Genomic DNA, 18836 nt, shown 5'->3' on the forward strand with positions numbered 1-18836 from the left:
TTCCCCTCGATGTCACCAACTCTGGCCCCCGGATAACACCTGACAGTAGCCGCTGGGAGCTCCACGTTTCTAACTTCAGAAGAGCCAATAACCAGAGTTGAGTGTTCAGCGGGTGTGTCGCCGAGGGGGGAGAACCTATTACTAACGTGGAGTCTCGGGTGCTCTAAGTTTTTGCGTTTAGCACTATGTTTCCTCCCAACCGGTACAAACCCCTGACTGTCTCCCGGCTGTTGGGAGGGCGCTGGGGTGCTAGCTAAGTTAGCCCTGGTAGCGCGGCCCGCGCTACGAGTAACGACCTGGCTAGCCGGCTTAGCTTCCACTGTGCGGAGCCGCGCTTCTAACTGCTCCAGCCTGGCCTCCAAGTCTAACACAAGACTACACTTAACACACCTACCCCTATCTTCACTAAAGGAGGCAGGATCATCACTAAACATATGGCACATGGGGCAGGAGAGAGGAGGAGAGGCGGAAGGAGTGGTGGTGGCCATAAGCTAAGCTAAGGCTAGCGGTGTTTAAGTAAAGAGAAGTGGTTTATTTAGCAAAATGAGAAAAGTGAACAGCAAGCGGTTTAACAGTGGTGAATTTGCTAATAAAAGGTACTAGATGTGAATATTAACCCAGATAACCCTTAGAGTAAGCAATAGTAGTAAGGCTAATGCCAAACAAGAGGACAGCAGTCACACAGCTAGCACTGGGAATAGCTCACCCGGAAATGACGTCACAGGAAGTCCACACAGGAGAAATGTGTGAAATTCTTGCAGATTCACGATTGTGTTTTGGATCCAGATCACTTCTCTCCTTCCATCCTTTCTTTCTTTCTTTCTGGAATTGACTTGCTTGTTTACACTTTTCAGGGGCTTTAGAGTTTGCCAGAGTTCTTGTGAACTTTTACACCTAAGTGGAGCCCACCTGGCTTTTAGAGGAAGTGGACTCTGGCTCACAGATTTGTGTGAAGAAGGTCAATAGAATGACACAGATGTGCGGGAAAAACCATCCCCTCTGATTTAAAAGATGTGTCAGGACCACCCTTAACCCACACTCCCGCTGAAAAATCAGAAAAGTGTCTTTTACATCACATAATCTGCCTTTTGGTTCTCATCATCTTGAACCAAACTTATCCAGATAAAAAATCTGGAGATTAAGTTATTAAAACTCCAAGAGTTTCATTTGTGGAGTTGTGGTTTTGGCTCTTGTTGTGATTTACGCTGATAGATCCTCATGATCACAGTCGTGTTTGGAACATGACTCTTCCTCTGGAGTCCTGGAACTCGAACACTGCATGGGGAAACTGAGCAGATTCCAGCATGTCTGACATGATGATTGAAAACCAAAGGATCAGGACACCGAAGCTAACGTAACCCTTGTGCTGTCTTATGGGGTCCAGATGACCCTACTCCCAACGTTAACGTGCCTTGGATAGCACAAGGGTTAAATGTCCAAACACATCCACCTTAAGCTCCTCTGCTCTTGATGATCTGCAACAGGGGGACGTTTCTCTCATGTGATGTTTTAAACTCGTCTTTCTGAAGGTTGAGCCTAACATCTGGGCTGTGGTGCAGTGTACAGCACCCCAGGTGTGAGTCCAGCTACAATAATTTACATCTAAAGCAGCTCAGAAAAGATCAACCAGTTAATGTCAAATATTCCTCAGGCATGGAGTCTATGATGGTCACACATGTGGAGTCAAACTCTGACACGCAGTTTGTCAAAAAAAAGCATGCAAAGTTACAGTAATTACTCAGGAGTTTCTGTAAAAGTTGTGCATTTCTGAAGGACGATGTGAACGTGGTGTGATGTTCTCACAGCAATCACTGCTTCAATGTGGTGAATTCTGTGCAGAAGTGGAAGTGTGCACATCGTTCATGCATCGTAACTCTCCTATAATGAAACATGGAGGAGGTCTGCAAATGTCCGTGGTCCAGTCTCATCAAGGGTTTCCAGGAATTTTGGATAACTTATTTTATTTCAGAGAAACACATTCACCAGCAAAAGCATCACTTTATTTGCGCGACACTGTTGGTGTGGTTTCCATGGAGACAGCTACCAGGGGATGCTGTTACCCTCCCAGTCCAGGAGCCTTCCGCTGTGTTTGCTGCTGAGAGTTGATAACACACGGATAATGCCGAGCACGCTGTCCTCAGTGGTCAGAGGGGCCTGGGGGGAAGGGGGGGCATGCAACAACATCAATCCTTCTAATACAACAACTAAAAATGAACAACCTTGGGAGAATTTCAGGAAGGGAGCTCATGCAGTAAAGAAGATGTATTTTCCATATTTCTTTTAGTTTGGCATAAAACAAGATCTCCCATAAAAGCTTTGGGGATCAAACTACCCCTAATGGAGCTCACAGGTTGGAGGAGGGAGGGGTGACGAACGCAGCGCTCGCGGAAATGGACAACAGAGGGCGTAGACCACATACCTGGTTCTTAACGCAGGACACTGAACAGGTGAGTTAATTGGGCTGAGCCACCCACAGGGAGGAGTAAACAGGTAAACGCACTGCTGAGCTGCCTGCCTGAAATCCTCCTCCCAAGGTCCAATTTTTCTTTTGTTTGAGTGGTTTTCACACAAATGTCCAGGGGAAGAAGAACCATCCAGCAGAAGCACTAAATGCTTCCCTGAAGAACTCATCTAACTGAAGTCAACCCAACAGGTGTGGGTTGAAGGTGGGAAACACCCTGAACAGGTCATCAGTCTGTGTCAGAGCCATAAACACATCTAGAGAGGATTTTAGAATCATCAAGTAACCAATGAAGCATGTTTTTGGACTGTGGGAGGAAACCAAAGTGGAAGCCCACACATGCATGCATGAGGAGAACCTGCAAGCTCCACACAGAAGCAGCCCAGGTGGGATTTGAACCGGAAACTTCTCACTATGAGGAGAGAGTGCCAACCACTGCACCACCATGCAGCACCCACATCCTCCTCACCTCTTCTCCTCCCATGTGGGTGCGGACCCAGCCGGGGTGCACGGCCGCCACCAGGATGTCGTCTGCTCTGAAGTTCTCAGCCTGGCAGCAGGTCAGCATGTTCAACGCTGCCTGGCGACGCACAGAAAACCCAATTCAGAATCCAATGGTCACAGCGCCTGCATGACTGCAAAATGTGACGAACAAAACTCCAAAACACTGAAAGGGTTAATGAGCTCCTATCAGAGACATGCATGATCAGGATTTTCTGTACTAAAAATACATATGGGAGGATTGTTCGTGTTTTTAAGATCAAAACCAGGGTTTCTGAGTGTGACTTTGCAAATCCCCACAATTTCTAACAATGCAGCAGTGGATGCAGTTCATTTTCTGCCAGACAGTTGTGGAGTTTAGGTTTGTTCATAAACTCTTTTCTTGTGTAAATATGAACAAAAATCAGATAAAGTTGAATTTGCCAAAAACCTAGCCAGGATTCTGCTGAAAACCCCCAGTGTCTCCTGTCTGTTTGCAGGTCTGTGTGTTATGAAAGTCTGATGTGGGTGTGAGTTTCTGCATTTATGACAGACCACAGACAAGCACTGGAATGTGGAACAGAAGCTGCAGTAATCAAGCATCAAGCCAGTTAGTCCTCACAGATCCCTAAGCTCAAGCAGCAGTGGTTCTACTGCAGCTCTGTTCACAAACTGCTGCTTTCATGTGTTCTCTTCTGACTCTGCAGTGGATCAACGGTTTTTAGGCAAATCTAAATCCAGACTTCATAAAGTGAAAGTCAGCATGCAGACCGAGGCAGAGTCCCATGTTGTCAAATCTCCACCTAAACTCCACATGCTTTTTCTGCATGCAGAAGATTTGGGTCATTGCAGCAAGTTCTTGTCCACTAGAAAATAGACTTTTTTTCCATGCAATATTTTAGGAATATATTTTTACTGAGAAAAAAATGCTGCTGGTAACTTTGACAGTAGAATGAAGAATGAAAACCTGTGTTTGGAGCCTTTTTTTTGGTCCATTCGATGGGTCAGGAAGTCAGAAGGCTTTGTCAGATGGACAAGTATGTTCTTGACTTTGTGCTTTATATTCCTTCAGTTTGGGATCAGGAACTTTTTCACAAGTTATTTGGAAACATTTCCACAGAATGAGCGGTTTATTTGAAGAGTCAGTAAAAAAAAAAAAAATTAGTTAGTGACAGTTTTTAACCCTTGTGCTATCCTATGACCCCCCCACCCGTACATTGACGTGTTCTCCCTACCATGACAAAGATGGATAAAGGTGGAAAGATTTCATGTAATCCATGGACACCAGTGAAGATCACAAATCATTGAAGAAAAAAGGTTCAGAGCACTGTCTAGTGGGTCTATATGACCCAACTCCCAATGGTAAAGTGCCTAGGATAGCACAAATTACTAACACAAGACAACTTTGAGTTTGAGTGTAAAACAGATAATTGTAGGGTTTTTCTACCTTACTGATCCTATAGGGATACATTGGTGCCATTGCGAATGTTTCCGGACATTTCTCTATGGATGACAGGAGGGTGGACACGTTGATGACTGCTGACCTCCTGCAGGACATACCTAACACACAGACACACAGACAGACTGACATTACAACAATGACTTTCATGAGGATCACTCAGGATAGCTCAACTGCTTCAGCCTGAAACTTCTGGGTCTGTGGGCTCGATTATGATGTGTGAACGTCTGCATGAACAGAGATGAACACGGGGTTCATTTTGCACAGTTACACCTACGTTTCTGTGCTTTGGCAGTGGATGTGGAGTATTTGACAATATTGCAGGTTTCTCACTAAGCTTGTTTTTGTTCTGTGTCACTCTTGAGTGGTGCTTTCTCTTGAGTTCTCCTAGAAATCCCTTCATCAAGGACTTCCACTACAAATGACTAAAGGACACAAAAACAGGAGTCGCCATCCATTCTATGATTACAAAGTACAGACAAGACACTCCAGAACCTTCACGGATCAGTCTTTTATTTTTTTTTTTTTTTTATTTTTTTATTTTTTTTTTTTTTTTTTTACCTTGTCCTGTCCAACAGCTGGGCAAACAGATGAGAGCTGAGGGCCTCTTGTGTTGGACATATTTTACTTTAACAAGAGGGGTTATTAATCTTCAGACAAACCAAAGGTATGTCTGAATAAACCCCTTTTGTAATTGAGGCCAAACTTTATTAATTTCAAACATGTTTGAAGATCTTTGGTGTTGGACCGGACGGAAAAGGAAAGAGGGGAAGAAGAGAGAGGGACGTTAGAAAGAGGGGGGGAAGGAGGGTGATAGTAGGAGGGGAAGGGGGATAAGACCATGAAGCAGCATAGAGCAACAAGTTTACTGGTTGTTAATCACCATGGTAAGGCTCAAATGCAGTACAAAAAGGGCGGAGCCTGTCCACACACACACCCAAGTGTCAAACACACCTGCTAGTTGCAAAAATGTCCATCTGTCGACATGTACACAAAACAGATAGTGCTCACACGCATACTTATGCCTTAAAACCAACTAGTGTGAAACATTTCAGTCATTCAGTCACGCAAACCGCCAGTGCAAAGGTGAGCCAACACCCGTGCTCAGGTGAGTGCTCATGTTCTTCTAATATGGATGGTGGAATGTGTAAAGAAGGAAGGAGAGCGCCCAGCCATCCCCACCCCAAGACCCCCACCGCAGCAGCAGCGGCAGCCGGAATCCCCCCCACGCCACACGGAAACCGGCAGGGAACAACCGCCGCCCGGGCGACCAAGCCCGCCACCCAGGCCTGGGCCAGCAGGACCGCCGCAAGGCCCCCCAGAGCCAGAGAGCAGGGAGGCACAGAGGGAAAGAGAGGGCCGCCCCAGCCCAACCAGGAGAACAGCCCCCCCGCCGCGCCGGGAGAGCCCAACGCAGGGCCCCACCGGAGAGGGACGCCCACAGCCCCAGACGAGCACCCCACCACCACCCAGGAGTTCCGGGCATCCCCCCGCCCCAACCCCAGGTACGAGCCAGGACCCCCCAAGGGAGACCCGCCCCGCACTCCAGGCAGCCATCCGCCCGGCCCACGGTTGGTCCAGGGAGGAGCAAGGCAGGGGCCCGCCGCCCCCGCCCAGGAGGGGGGAACCCCGGGGAAAAAAGAGGGCCCACAAGGGGTGTTGTAAATATGGCCCGACCAGGCTCGGCCACAGTTGGAAGTTAGGCGGGGCCCAGCGCTCAGGAGCAAGGACCAGAACCCACCCCCCAGGGACACCAACACCCCCGGCTCAGATGTAATGTGAACCCCCCCACCGCGCGGAGAGAGCACCGCCGGGCCCAGGAAGCCGGCACCCCGGGGACACGGCCGCCGCCGCAAAGGGGCCCGTACCCCCCACCAGGGAAGAGGCAGGGGACAGATGGTCCTAGGTCCCACCTTCCTTGCAAAATGTGTGTGCGTATATGTGTGTTTAAGAGGGTGTGTGTGTGCATGTGTGTGTGTTTATGTTGGGATGTATATATTGAGGGGGGAGGGGTGTGTGTACTAAGGGGGGTGCAGTTAAAATTGGCGGGTAGGGCACTAAGGGGACATCTCCTGATTACTCACAGTGATGTCCCCTCACCCTCCCCACCAAGGGGCCCTAAATGTCTAAGGTGCGGTTAAAATTGGCGGGTAGGGTGCTAGGAGGACATCTGCTGCTTGCTGGCAGTGATGTCCAAGCACCCCCCCTACCAAGGGCCCTACATGTCTAAGGTGCAAATAAAACCGAAAGAGGGGGGGACCACTCCATACGGCAACCATAGGAGGGGGGGCCACTGCCTAGTAAACCCCCCCCCCCCAAGGCTCATCGCAGGCTAATCCCCCCACCCCCTCACCCTATTATGAGGTTATATGAGGAAGGGGGTAAGTTGGGGACAGCTGGTAGACTGTCCCCCGGTGGTCAAACAGCTGTCCCCCGCCCCCCCCCCCAGCAAGGGGGCCAGGCCCACCCAGCCCAGGGGCCCCACCCCCGGAGGCGCCGACACCCCAGGCCCAGCACCACCCACCCCACACAGAGGGAGAGGAGCCAGAAAGCGCCGGCCCCCCCCGGAGCAAGCCCAGGCCCCCACCCCCAAACGCCGGCCCTAGAAGAGCTCTGGTCAGGCCTCGACGGGACCGAGGCAGCCAACCGGCCGGGGAAACCGCCGATGGCCTCAGCGGAGACCCCGACCTGTCAACCCCCCCTGCCCCGTACCAATAGTGGCCCCCCCCCCTCCCCCAGGATGCCCCCCCACAGGACAGGGCCGACAAGACCCCCCACCCCACCCCACCCCAGACCCCGCAGCCGAAGCGGACGACACCCAGAGCGCCCGGGGGCCCCAAGAGGGTTGTCCCGTCCCGCCCCAGAGCCAGGGAAGGGCTGATCCCAGCCCCAGGCGTAGATGGGAAGCCCATCCAGTGCCGCTGGGCCCCCCCCCCGAGCAGCGCCCCCCGCCAACCCCCCCCAGCACAGGCAAAGGGACCACCCCCCCAAGCCAAGCCAGAACACCCCCCCCCCCCCCCCCCCCACGCACCCCCACACCCAAGCCCAGAGGACCACGCAGCGCCCCAGCCCGCCCCACCCCGGCGCCGGACCCGACCCCCCGACCAACGGAGCCCCCACCACCCCCCGCCAGGCACCGGAGGCCCCGGCCCCCACCCCAGCCCACGGCAGAAGGGCAAGGAGCAGCGACGACCAGGCCCCCCCATCCCCTAAGTCATGGAGTTAGCTATGGGAGACCAGAGAGACCGAATTCTTTCAAAGTTACTTGAACCTTGGGCTGACATTTTTTCCAAGCTGATCTGATCAAGCAGCAGATTTCTGTGTTGACTTATATTTATATTTTTCTTGCTTTTCCAATTTGTTAAAATAGTTTTTTTAGCAATGCAAAGAGTTATGAAAATGATAGAGCCTAATCCTCCTTCTACATCGATGGCACTCATGTCACCAAGCACACAAAGTGACGGTGAAGCTGTGATTGAAACCTTAAGCCAGACTGATAAATCCGCACATACCTGCTGCCAGAGAGCCTGGACAGGAGTGCAGAACCACAGTGCATGCATGTAATTGTCGGGTAGATTACTGTCACAGTGCTGACAAATGTCTGAGTTGCTGAGACCCATCTTGAACATCCTCTGTCCAGTGTAGTAAATTCTGTGAAGGGTTTTAAAATGGATTAGCTGCAGATTTGGACTTTTTGTCAGTTTAAAGGTGTTTAGACAAAGTTCTGACCAAAAGCTTTCATCTGTGCTGATGCTCAAATCCGCATCCCATTTTGTTGTCGGAAGTGAAATGTTATTATCTAAATTACATAAAAGTTTGTATATTTTGGAGAGAGTTTTATTCATTGAGAAATTGATCAGAGTGGTAACTACATCTGGTAGCTTTAAATCGTTGTCTCTATATTTAAATTTTTTAGTAATACTTGATTTAAGTTGCTGATATTCCAAGAAGTTATTTATTCCATGTTTGTCTTGAAGTTCCTGGGGAGTTATGAATCTTCTATCAATAATTACGTGCTCTAGTTGTTTTATGCCCCCTGCTTGCCAAGCTGGGAAGTGGATAATTTTTTTGTTTATGAGGATGTCTGGGTTGTTCCAGATGGGTGTCATTTTGCACGGTTGAATTGATGATTTTGATATTTTGAGAAATTCCCACCAGGCTGTTAAAGTGGCGTTTATATTAATAGTTTTGAAACAATCCTGTTTTTTAACTGTTTGGCTAATAAATGGAAGATCTGACAGGTTGATCTTTCCACATAACGCCTGTTCCAAGTCTAACCATGAGTTGGTTTCTGGATTATTTTTTAACCATTTTAAGATGTATTGTAATCTATTTGCAAGAAAGTATTTGTGGAAATTAGGTAATTCTAATCCTCCACAGCTTTTTGCAGATTTTAAAGTTTTTAGACTAATTCTTGCAGGTTTATTGTTCCATAAAAAGCTTGATATGGATGAGTCTAATGTTTTGAACCATTTTAGTGGCGGTTGTGTGGGAATCATTGAAAAGGATCAGTCTTTTATTGCTATCCAACAATTCTCCACCAACATCCACCCAACAAGCAAACACAAGTCAAGGGTGTGGGTGGAGACTACAATTCACCTGAACAAGTGTCCATCGCCATCATGAAAAACATGGACTTCTAGATTCAAACTACCTTCACCAGCTTGTCATGTTTGTTTATGAACTATGGAAGAAAGTTGGATGTCCAACAGGAGTCCAGCAGAAATGAAGAGCGCGTGTAAGACAGGGATTCAAACTGTGAGCCTCCAGATCTGTTGAGTTGATCTACATCTATCATGGATCTATAGGCTGGGTTGATAAAGTTTTCCTTTTGAGAGGCGCCTTGAGATGACTTTGATTGTAAACTGATGATTCATAAATGAGCTAAATAAATGAATCTACTCCAATAAAGGTGATTTTTTTCTGAAAAAATACAAACAAAGAAGACTTTACCTTTTTGTGTATTAACCTTCTGGAAGAATGGCAGGTTGTCCCAATATCTCAAATTTTTCTTTGCTTATTCTTGTGTTGGTCTTTTTTATTTTTGTTCTTTTATAGTACACATTGACTAAGAAACCGTCACCAGGCTTTATGTGCATTTCTGTCTTCTATTAGATCTTTTTGTCCACCACAGCTTCTTACACTGTCCAGACCCTCAGTCCCATCTATTCATTATCTTGGGCAGAGGTGATATACACCCTGGACAGGTTGCCAGTCTCTTGCAGGGCCACACAACCATACACAGTCACATCTAGGGGCAATTCAGAGAAATCAGTTCCTCTATGAAGCATGTTTTTGAACTGTGGGGTGAGGGAAACCCACGCATGCACAGAGAGAAGATGCAAATTCCACAAAGAAAAATCCCAGCTGGGATTTCACTGTGAGGTGTCCATGTAAGCCCTGTAACCCTCTCTCAGTACAGCCTGGAGTAAAGCCTGAAATCCCAGAGGATGAAATGCAGGGCTGGGGGAAGGGGAAAGAGTGGAAGAGGGTATTTGGACCAGCAGCCCCGTCGGACATCATGGGGAGTGTCTGGCCTCTGAAAAATAAAGTCAAAGGCCCAGAAGGAGTGTGATGTGCTTTAGGAAGACATGGCTGCTCACAGACTTTCTGGCGCATGGTGCCTCAATCCCCAGCTTTGAGATGCTGCAAGCAGATGGGGACAGAGGCGGGGCTTAACAGCAGAAGTGGTAGGACTGCCGTTTTTCACTTTCCTGTGAAGGAACAGATCGGTGTGTCGGACCTGGAACTTTGGGCCTGTTGGGATGATACCTTGTTATCCAACCAGGGACATTCACTCTGTTTGTTCATGGGAGTCTGTATACCCTCTCTCAGACAACGGCTCATTTCAGGAAGAACAGACGAGCTGAACGTATTTCTTAACATATTCTGCATCTTGATGGCCATTCATCCAACACCTCAGGGTTTATAACCCAGCAAAGGTCTAAATCCCATCTTACTAACAAGCCCTGACAGTTCAATATCTCAGCACCCACCAACACGTAAATAAGCCTCCAAGCTTTGACTGTGACACCAAGGACCTGCTGCACTTGGGCTGTTTTGTACCGACTGTTGCTCAGCGGCTTGATAGCTCGCTGTTCCTGGATCTGTTCTTAACCCCTTTGTCCTGTCAGGCCCAGGCACAGCAAACACATATGCAGGCTTGGTAGGGGGCGGCGTTTATTCCTTTTGTCTGATGGCTCTCCTAAGTCACCAAACAGTGACTATGCATGTTTATTGACTATTCATGGCAGTTTAGGGTTATTCGCTCCCAGTTCTCTTGGAACAATGAAACCTTCAGTTTATTCATTTTGTCTTTTGTGCTGCAGAGCTGAGGCCATTGCAGCAAAGGGAATTGCAATTTGTTGTCCCACAGTTGACATCATGCCGTTCTTTGTTACGTTTGTCACAGCTCACAGCACCACTATCCTGTTCTCCAGTGCAGAGACCATTACTTTTGGTCTCTGGCCTTACTGGTCCTCTGGGTTAGAGTCAGGGTCAGGTTTAAGGATAGGGTCAGGGTCAGGGTCAGACCTCCAGGACGACTATGAAACGAACCACAGAAGAAGCATTCTGACCGCCAGTCAGGGCTGTTTCAGATTGTCAGAACACAGGACACTGACTACAAACCTTGTGGAGTGGTCCTTGGCCAACCACCTGCTCCAAAATGTATCAGTGGAGGTTCTCAATCATCTAAGTGATATTGGGTCATCCTAGTGACTGATAAAGCCACAAAACATTACAAAGAAGAATACTTTAGGTCCAGTTGTTATGACTCCACTGCAAGACGTCTGCTCCAAAATGTGGGAAAGACAAGGGAACTGAGTGGATTTCAGGAGAATGAAGACTGCAGGGAAGCCCAGGAGTAGACTCTATGAGTAGACCAAACAAGTCATACGTGACCATAAACATGATATTGCATAGTTATTTATGTTTTACATACGTATTGAATGTAAGTATGTGTGTGAGTAAATGTGTGTACTTTATGTATGTAGTCCTGTTAGTGTTAATACTGTTGGTTTCTATTGTTGTACTTTTACATTTCTTTTTGTGAGTGTTTTCCTTTCCTTTCCAGTGTTTGTTCTTTACAGCTCCTATTACTGTTATAACTTCTCCTGAGGATCAAACAGTCTGAGTGACTTACCTCCATCCTTATCGCCCGAACAGCTCTTTGCTGCCCTCTGCAGGAGTGGAAGAAACATCTGAAAACACAGGAGAGACAGTATGTGTTTGATGTGTGAGACCTTTTGTCCTTTTAATGATCGACTCCAGCACAGAAAAAAGAAGACTCCTAAACAGCAAAGGAAATTAACTCAGGGAAACAGTTCATTCAAGTGAAAACGGAGCCTGCAGACACAGAGAAATGATGAAATGTAAGAACCTCCATCCAAGACACCAAAAGGCAGTTTCAAGTAAAGTATGGGAACCCTTTGGGGTCATTTAGAAACTGTGGATCCTTCATGATTCAAGGTGAACATCTGACACACAGATTTAACCACCAATTCACAAATGATTCAACCTCAACCAAGGCCTTTAATCCATCCATCCGTCCATCCACACATCCATCCATCTGTTAATCCATTCATCCATCCATCCACCCATTAAAACTGCATCTCTAAGTAATTTTCTTTGTTTAAATCGTTGTGAATCAGGAACAGATGAAAATGTGCTGTTGGGAAAAGCTTGCAGCTGTGACGTAGGTGCTACAGTCGATAAACCACAAGATTCTCGCTCCGGATCCACGGACGTCTTGTTTTTCCTCGTCTGAGCTGGAATCTGGTTCAGAACTGCAGAGCTGAATCGCTCCTAAAATGCTCACCATTTTTCTGCACCACTAATGTTAGCTTTGGGCTGTAAGCTAACTGGACAGAGTGTAGACAGAGAGCTTTCATCAGCGGGGAGCGGAAAGGGCGAACCATTGATGCCTACTGCTGCTCTGCAGAAACTATGTCCTAGAAAACAACACAAGTTTTTTTATGGCTGAAAATGCCATCATCATAATTAAAAGACCACTGGGAAGACTTTGAAAATACAGGAAAGATTGTCGGAGTGAGACTTTATGACATCGTGACCCGAATGGTTAAATTGAACGTTTGGAGCAACAGAGCTTCTTGGCTCGGCATTCATGTCCAGATTCTCCTGGAAAGTTTGGATTTAAGTCACAGATTTGAGAATCTGCACGTCTTCTGATGCTTATTGGCTAGTGGACACTCAGCTGAGCGGCTTTCACGGCCCTGTGAGAGTGGAAACATCATCAGTGAGACATGATGGCCACAACATGGCTGGAGATCTCCCTCCTGGTTGGGCAACAACTGAATGCAATAGAAGTGCAGAAAGGGGGTGTGGCCCATAACCTGACAACAGGGTGTGATTTCGAACATCTTACTTTTGAGAAGTATCTCCGTATCTCACATTTCTAGAAACCAAAGCTGTACTTATAATTGCTCATGATAGTCTGCCGTTACTGTGTTGTGAGTGAAGCTCACTGGGTCACACAGATTGTCGTTCCTTTTTTGCCCCTTTCACCCACTGATAGCTAACCTGTCTTACCTGTCATCTCTGCTCGTGACATCATCACCGGAGTTACTGTCAGGCTGCACGGGTTACACTGGAGGCTTTAGGAAAGTCTTGTCTGTGTCATATTTATCCTTCTGACTCTTCATTGGACTGCATGACTTTTTTGTTGCAATAAAACTGAATCTACTTTTCCCTGGCACACCTGCTGACATCACAGTGGAGCCAGAGACAGAGCTGAGGCGAGCCAACCTTTGTGAGGAGAAAGGGTCCAACCACGTTGGTCTCGAACACCTCCATCATGTCCTTTTTCCCGCTGGTCAGCAGGGATGCAGGTGAGGCTGGCTTGTTGATGGCAGCATTGTTGATGAGGAGGTTCAGCCCCGAGGCCCCAATCTGCTCCTTCACAGCCTCAACAGCAGCTGAGATGCTGCGCTCATCTGCCACGTCTGCAGGAGGAGCAGCAGACGGCATTAGTACAACATTCACTACCCCTCAACCCCAGGGACTTCAGACACATGTTCACTACTGTTTATGTAAACAGTTACTATGATGTCACCCATTTGCCGAGGTCAAAACCTGGTAAAAAGACCCTCTGTGTCCAGATGATGATGATAACATGGAGGATTTATAAAAATAGAAATACATTCTACAAATGAGAAACTGGTTAAACGCAATGCCTTGTGGTCTATATTCACCAATTTAGTGAGCGTCCATGCACACCGACTTTTGCAGAGACCTCTAGGAAATTCCAGGGATTTTGAAATTGTAGATTTGGACACCACCCTGACTGAGTAGTGAAAGAATTCCGACACAACCAGAGGAAAACATGATGGTGCTCACACCAGTTTTCCATAAATCCATACAAGCATTTATGCTGAAGGTTACTAGAGGTCAACTGTGCAGTACTTTCTTGAAATTCCCCACCTCAAGTTCCCTGGTTCTACGCTTAGTACTGCAATAGTCCTCATGGAAATAGTTAACAACAGTTTTAATTCTTTGTAAAGTTGTGGAAAAGAAAAAGAGAAGAGCTAATAGCGCAGGTGCTGTGAAGCACCTTGAGGATTGCTGGTTTGTCTCAGTCATGTTTCCAGTATCAGGACGTCCGTCGGAGCTGCAGTGTTTGACCAATGGAGCAGGCCTCCGCTCTTCTTCAGGGAGTGCTGTTGTGGTGTAAGTGGAGGGAGGGCAGGTATGTACCGTTCATGCTTTTGTCTCCAGAAACCATGTTTGGAGACTCTGGACTCACATGGATAAAGTCTAAAGTCCCACTGATTTTCATATATCCCACTGATATCCAGCTCCAGTGAGATCTTGTCGTTGGATTTGGTGCAGTTAGACGTTTGGTGAGGAAACATTCAGTCTGTTTCTCCTTTTGCCATCGAGGTTATCGAGATGTTCCATCGATTACATGAACTGTCTTACCGTGACTGTTGCACCATCAAGACTGTTCTATCAGAGACGAGCAGCTGAAGGCTCTCGATGTCCATCATACTCTGACAGTCTGGACCTGGTTCAGATGAGCTTGTTGGATCCTCTCTGTCTTCAGGCCCTCAGAGGACTCAGCTTCACTCATCAAATACTTCCAAGGAACCTCTGTGGGTCAATTCTGTCCTTGTGTGGAGATGAAGCCAAAGCTGCATGATTCCAACAGAAGCCATCTTTGACCATGGTCCAGCAGGGTCCTGTAGACCTTCAACATGTTTCTGTGGTCAGAAGTGTCCAAATGGGACGATCTTGATGGTTTCACAGAATCCATGTCCTCCAGGATATAACTCCCAACCTGAAGGGTGGGGGGGACCTCCCAGCATGTTTTCAGAGTTCAGCTCAGAGCTGTCATGACACGAACACGAGACGGACCCAGGAGGTCTTTGTGAGGCCGGAGGTCCAGATGCGGTTCTGTGACGAACCGGAGTTGGCGTGGTTGGAGATTTTGATGAGTGGCGTGGCTGGAGTTTTTGAGTAGCGGTGAGGCTGAAGATCTTGAAGGGAGGGAGGCTTCAGTGTAAACAGGAGGACAGCTGCTGCTCGAGGTGGTGTAAGACTCAGGTGACTCTCGTGGCATGAGATTCCAGCAGGGTTAACGAACTGGCGATGAATGCTGGATCTGGGTCTCCTTAAGAAGTACAGCTGGTTTGATGAGATGAATAGTCACAGCTGGTGAGTCAGGAGCAGAGCAGAGCAGGGAGGGGGAGGAGAACTGACAGAGGCACCATGACAAGAGCAGCAGCTCTGATCCTGTGGGTGCGGGGGGGATGCATGTACCCGATTCTTGAGGGAACTATGAATGTTAGTCTTTAATTAGGGCATTTTGCAAAACCTAATAAACTCATGATTTAGTCATAAGTTCAAAGTAATTAACTAATAATAAAAACTTTTTTCCTTACTGCTGATTTGATAAAAGTGGGGGCTTTCCCAAACAGTAAGTGTGGAAATCAGGTTGTCCAGAGTGAAGTGAAGCTGAACCTTCCAGTTTCAGATTGCTCACTGACAGTCTGACAATGAAAAGAAATGTGTAAAGGTCAACTTCGAGCTTATCTACCCACACTGATTTTCTCTCTGTGCTCAGGTCTGACTCACTGTAATAATTCATGAAGTGCTGTTTTTATAGATTTATTTGTTTAGCAAATGGGATGCATGTGGATGTAACATGAAGCTGTTCCAGCTGCTGCTTTCACTCAGATTTTCATGTTTTTTTGGCCTTTGTAAACCTGCTTTACTGTAACATCTGTGAAGCAATGAAGACTCTGGTCTGTAGATTCCAGCTGCTTTCTACTAAAAGTCCTACATTCATCTTTTTCTGCAAACTGACGATTGTGCAACTGTTCTTTCTGGTCAAACTAGTTGCAGGATGCATGAAGAAATGCTTGTCAAGCATGACTGTGGTATTTCTGTGTGGTTGAACAAGTGTGGTGAATGCAGGGCTGCTTCTGCCTGAGATTAGATATGCTCAGGTATGTTAATGCACTCTGCTGTCTTGACGTGTTGGGATCTTTGCATTGAAGGTCAAAGGCGAAACTCCCCCATCATGCTGTTGTAACTGAACCTATCCGTGTTTGAACGCTGCTTGCAGGTTAAGGCTCAAAGTCCCACAGAAGTGAAACTGTTGGCGGTGGAACCTGAACTGCATAAGCGCCTCAGCCTGATGACAGTCAGCAGAAACGTCAAGAGCCAACACGGAGCACTGAAATGACATATCAGACCGGCCCTCCATGTCAACCCCCAGGAACACTTCGCTCTATCATCTTTAAGCAAAAAGACTCATCTCAAACAGAGATGTACCACCTGAAACTTCAGAAAGGTCAAGAACTCTTGAGCTCTGCTTTTTTCACTCATGCAGGTGCAGAGTGACGTGTGAGGTTATGCTGTGCAGAAACGCATTTACCAAGTTTGATGATGCTGATCTTTCCTGGGTGCAGAGCAGAAAGCTGCCTCAGAGCCTGGGGAGAAACAGTGGAGGGGGGGGGGTGCTTAGTCAGCTGCACACCTTAGTGTTCATGCAGGAATCCCAACAAACACAACTATCTTTGCATGCTATTTATCTGGAATGGGTGAATGTTTTGTCCTTGATGACCTTCAGTCATTTTCAGAGGCGAGGGGACAGTTGGAGTCTGCTCTCAGTTTCATCTGCAGCACAGAGCTGCAGTTTCACTCACGGCACGGCACCCCCCCAATGTAGACAACAGCTTCTCAAAAGATCAGGACGGTCCTCACAGAGCCTACTCAGCTGTTAACCTTTGTCTGTTTTTTCAGGGTTAATGTGAACATTCGTGGGACAACAGTAAAGCTGAGCGTAAAACAGGTGGAGTTTGAGGCCGGACAGGTGTGCTGCTGCTGCTGCTGCTGCTGCTGCTGCTGCTGCTGCTGCTGCTGCTGCTGCTGCTGCTGCTGGGATGTAGGGAGTGAATGAAGTGTGGTACCTGGCCTCCGGCTCCTTCCGGGTCCCGGCAGCAGGCGTAGATGTGAGCGCCTCCCCCCGTTTTCTCAGCCAGCTGTCTGACCAGCTCCAGACCGATCCCTCTGCTGGTCCCAGTCACCAAAATGTTGCCCCCCAGCGCCACTGACATGTTGACAGCTGTAGGCGATTGCTGTCTGGCAGCAGCTGAGCATGTGCGCTGCTGGGGTGTGTGCATGTGACTCATGCCCTCCCTGAAAAGAGGGAGGGTGAAACTTTCATCACTCTGTGTCAACATGTTTGCCTTGTCAGCTGAAATCCTTTCAAACTCTGATTCTGAAGCACCTTTACCTTCATTTCTGTTACATAACCAGGTAAGATGAACTGGATTGAAGTCTGAATTCTTTGCGAACTAAAACCTTCTGACCAAAGTCGACTGGTTTCCTTTCAGCCTGACTCTGGCTTTGATGAAGCCTCAGCAGCTGACTTGAATTGAGTCACCTCTGATTTTCTGCACTTTCAGTAACATCCTAAGCAGTGGTGAGACGTGCAGCACAGTACAGACACCAGTGATGCAACATCCAGGCTGAGCTCAAAGCTTGTGGTTGGGGGAAGTTTCCTGTCTTCATGGACGGCATGTGAGAATTACACAAGTGCACGAGCTCATCAACCAGTCAGCCATTTTCCTGTCTGTCAAGCCAGGAAGGAAGCCAGTTTAGAAAGGAGTGCAAAGAAGTCCAGACTTTGAAAAACGTGTTGAAAACGTGACTGGAAGACCAGGACCCCCCCCCCCCCCCCCCCCCATCCACACACACACACACACACACGCCAACCAACACACACAGACACACACACACGCCAACCCACACACCCACACCCACACACACACACACACACACAGACACACACACACACACACAGACACACACACAGAAACAAACACACAGACCCACACACACACACACACAGACACGAACACACAGAAACAAACACACACACAGACACAACCACAAACAGACCCACACAGACACACAGACACAAACACACAGACCCACACACACACACAGACACAAACACACATACCCACACAGACACAAATACACACACACAGACCCACACCGACACACAGACACAAACACACACACACACACGCCAACCCACACACACACACGCCAACCCACACACCCACACCCACACCCACACACACACACACACACACAGACACACACACAGAAACAAACACACAGACCCACACACACACACACACACACACACACACAGACACGAACACACAGAAACAAACACACACACAGACACAACCACAAACAGACCCACACAGACACACAGACACAAACACACAGACCCACACACACACACAGACACAAACACACATACCCACACAGACACAAATACACACACACAGACCCACACCGACACACAGACACAAACACACACACACACACACAAACAACACACACAGACACACACACACACACACACACACAGACACACACACACACACAAACAACACACAGACACAAACACACACAGACACACACAGACACAAACACACACAGACACACACAAACAACACACACAGACACACACAGACACAAACACACACAGACACACACACACACCCACACACAGACACAAACACACACAGACACTTATACAAACACACACAGACACACACACCCCCGTTTTATAAGAGGCATGTACCTGAGAAAAGCGGAAACGTTTTGGAGAGTGAATGCATTAAAGTGGCGTTCCTGTTGTCTCTGATGTTTTTCTGTTTTTTTCATAGAAAAATGATGCTGCACTGGATTTGAATTTAACCAACAGAATTACAGCCTAAATCAACTTAGATAAAACTCAGATTTTTAAAATATCGTTCCAAGCAGAACAAAGAAAACTGTAAATGCTTAACCCTTGTGTTATCTTAGATGACCTCACCCTTACATTGACGTGTTCTCCCTACCATGACAAAGGTGGATGAAGGTGGAAAGATTTCATGTAATCCATGG

The 18836-nt window shown here is 47.6% G+C and overlaps 1 protein-coding gene across 1 annotated transcript; it reads right to left on the reverse strand.

Annotated features, from left to right (window-relative positions):
• Nucleotides 1-1944: 1944 nt before the first annotated feature.
• Nucleotides 1945-17066, reverse strand: zgc:158868. The gene is made up of 7 exons (XM_023955523.2): nt 16835-17066; nt 16300-16354; nt 13167-13363; nt 11545-11602; nt 4389-4501; nt 2931-3041; nt 1945-2154 (listed from the first exon to the last, which is right to left on the reverse strand). The coding sequence occupies exons 1-7, from the start codon at nt 17054-17056 to the stop codon at nt 2041-2043; spliced, it is 870 nt and encodes a 289-aa protein (XP_023811291.2). The 5' UTR covers nt 17057-17066; the 3' UTR covers nt 1945-2040.
• Nucleotides 17067-18836: the final 1770 nt, after the last annotated feature.

The sequence above is a fragment of the Oryzias latipes genome, chromosome 6, assembly GCF_053564925.1.
Source record: "Oryzias latipes strain Hd-rR chromosome 6, Olatipes_Hd-rR_3.1".
Classification (NCBI taxonomy): Eukaryota; Metazoa; Chordata; class Actinopteri; order Beloniformes; family Adrianichthyidae; genus Oryzias; species Oryzias latipes.

Excerpts from the sequence above, each read along its gene's own strand:
- zgc:158868 (XM_023955523.2), bottom strand. The coding sequence starts at position 17,056 with ATGAGTCACATGCACACACCCCAGCAGCGCACATGCTCAGCTGCTGCC. Across the intron at positions 13,364-16,299 it reads GATCAGCATCATCAAACTTG|ACGTGGCAGATGAGCGCAGC; the intron begins GTAAATGCGTTT and ends CTCCTCCTGCAG. Across the intron at positions 2,155-2,930 it reads CCCACATGGGAGGAGAAGAG|GCCCCTCTGACCACTGAGGA; the intron begins GTGAGGAGGATG and ends CCTTCCCCCCAG.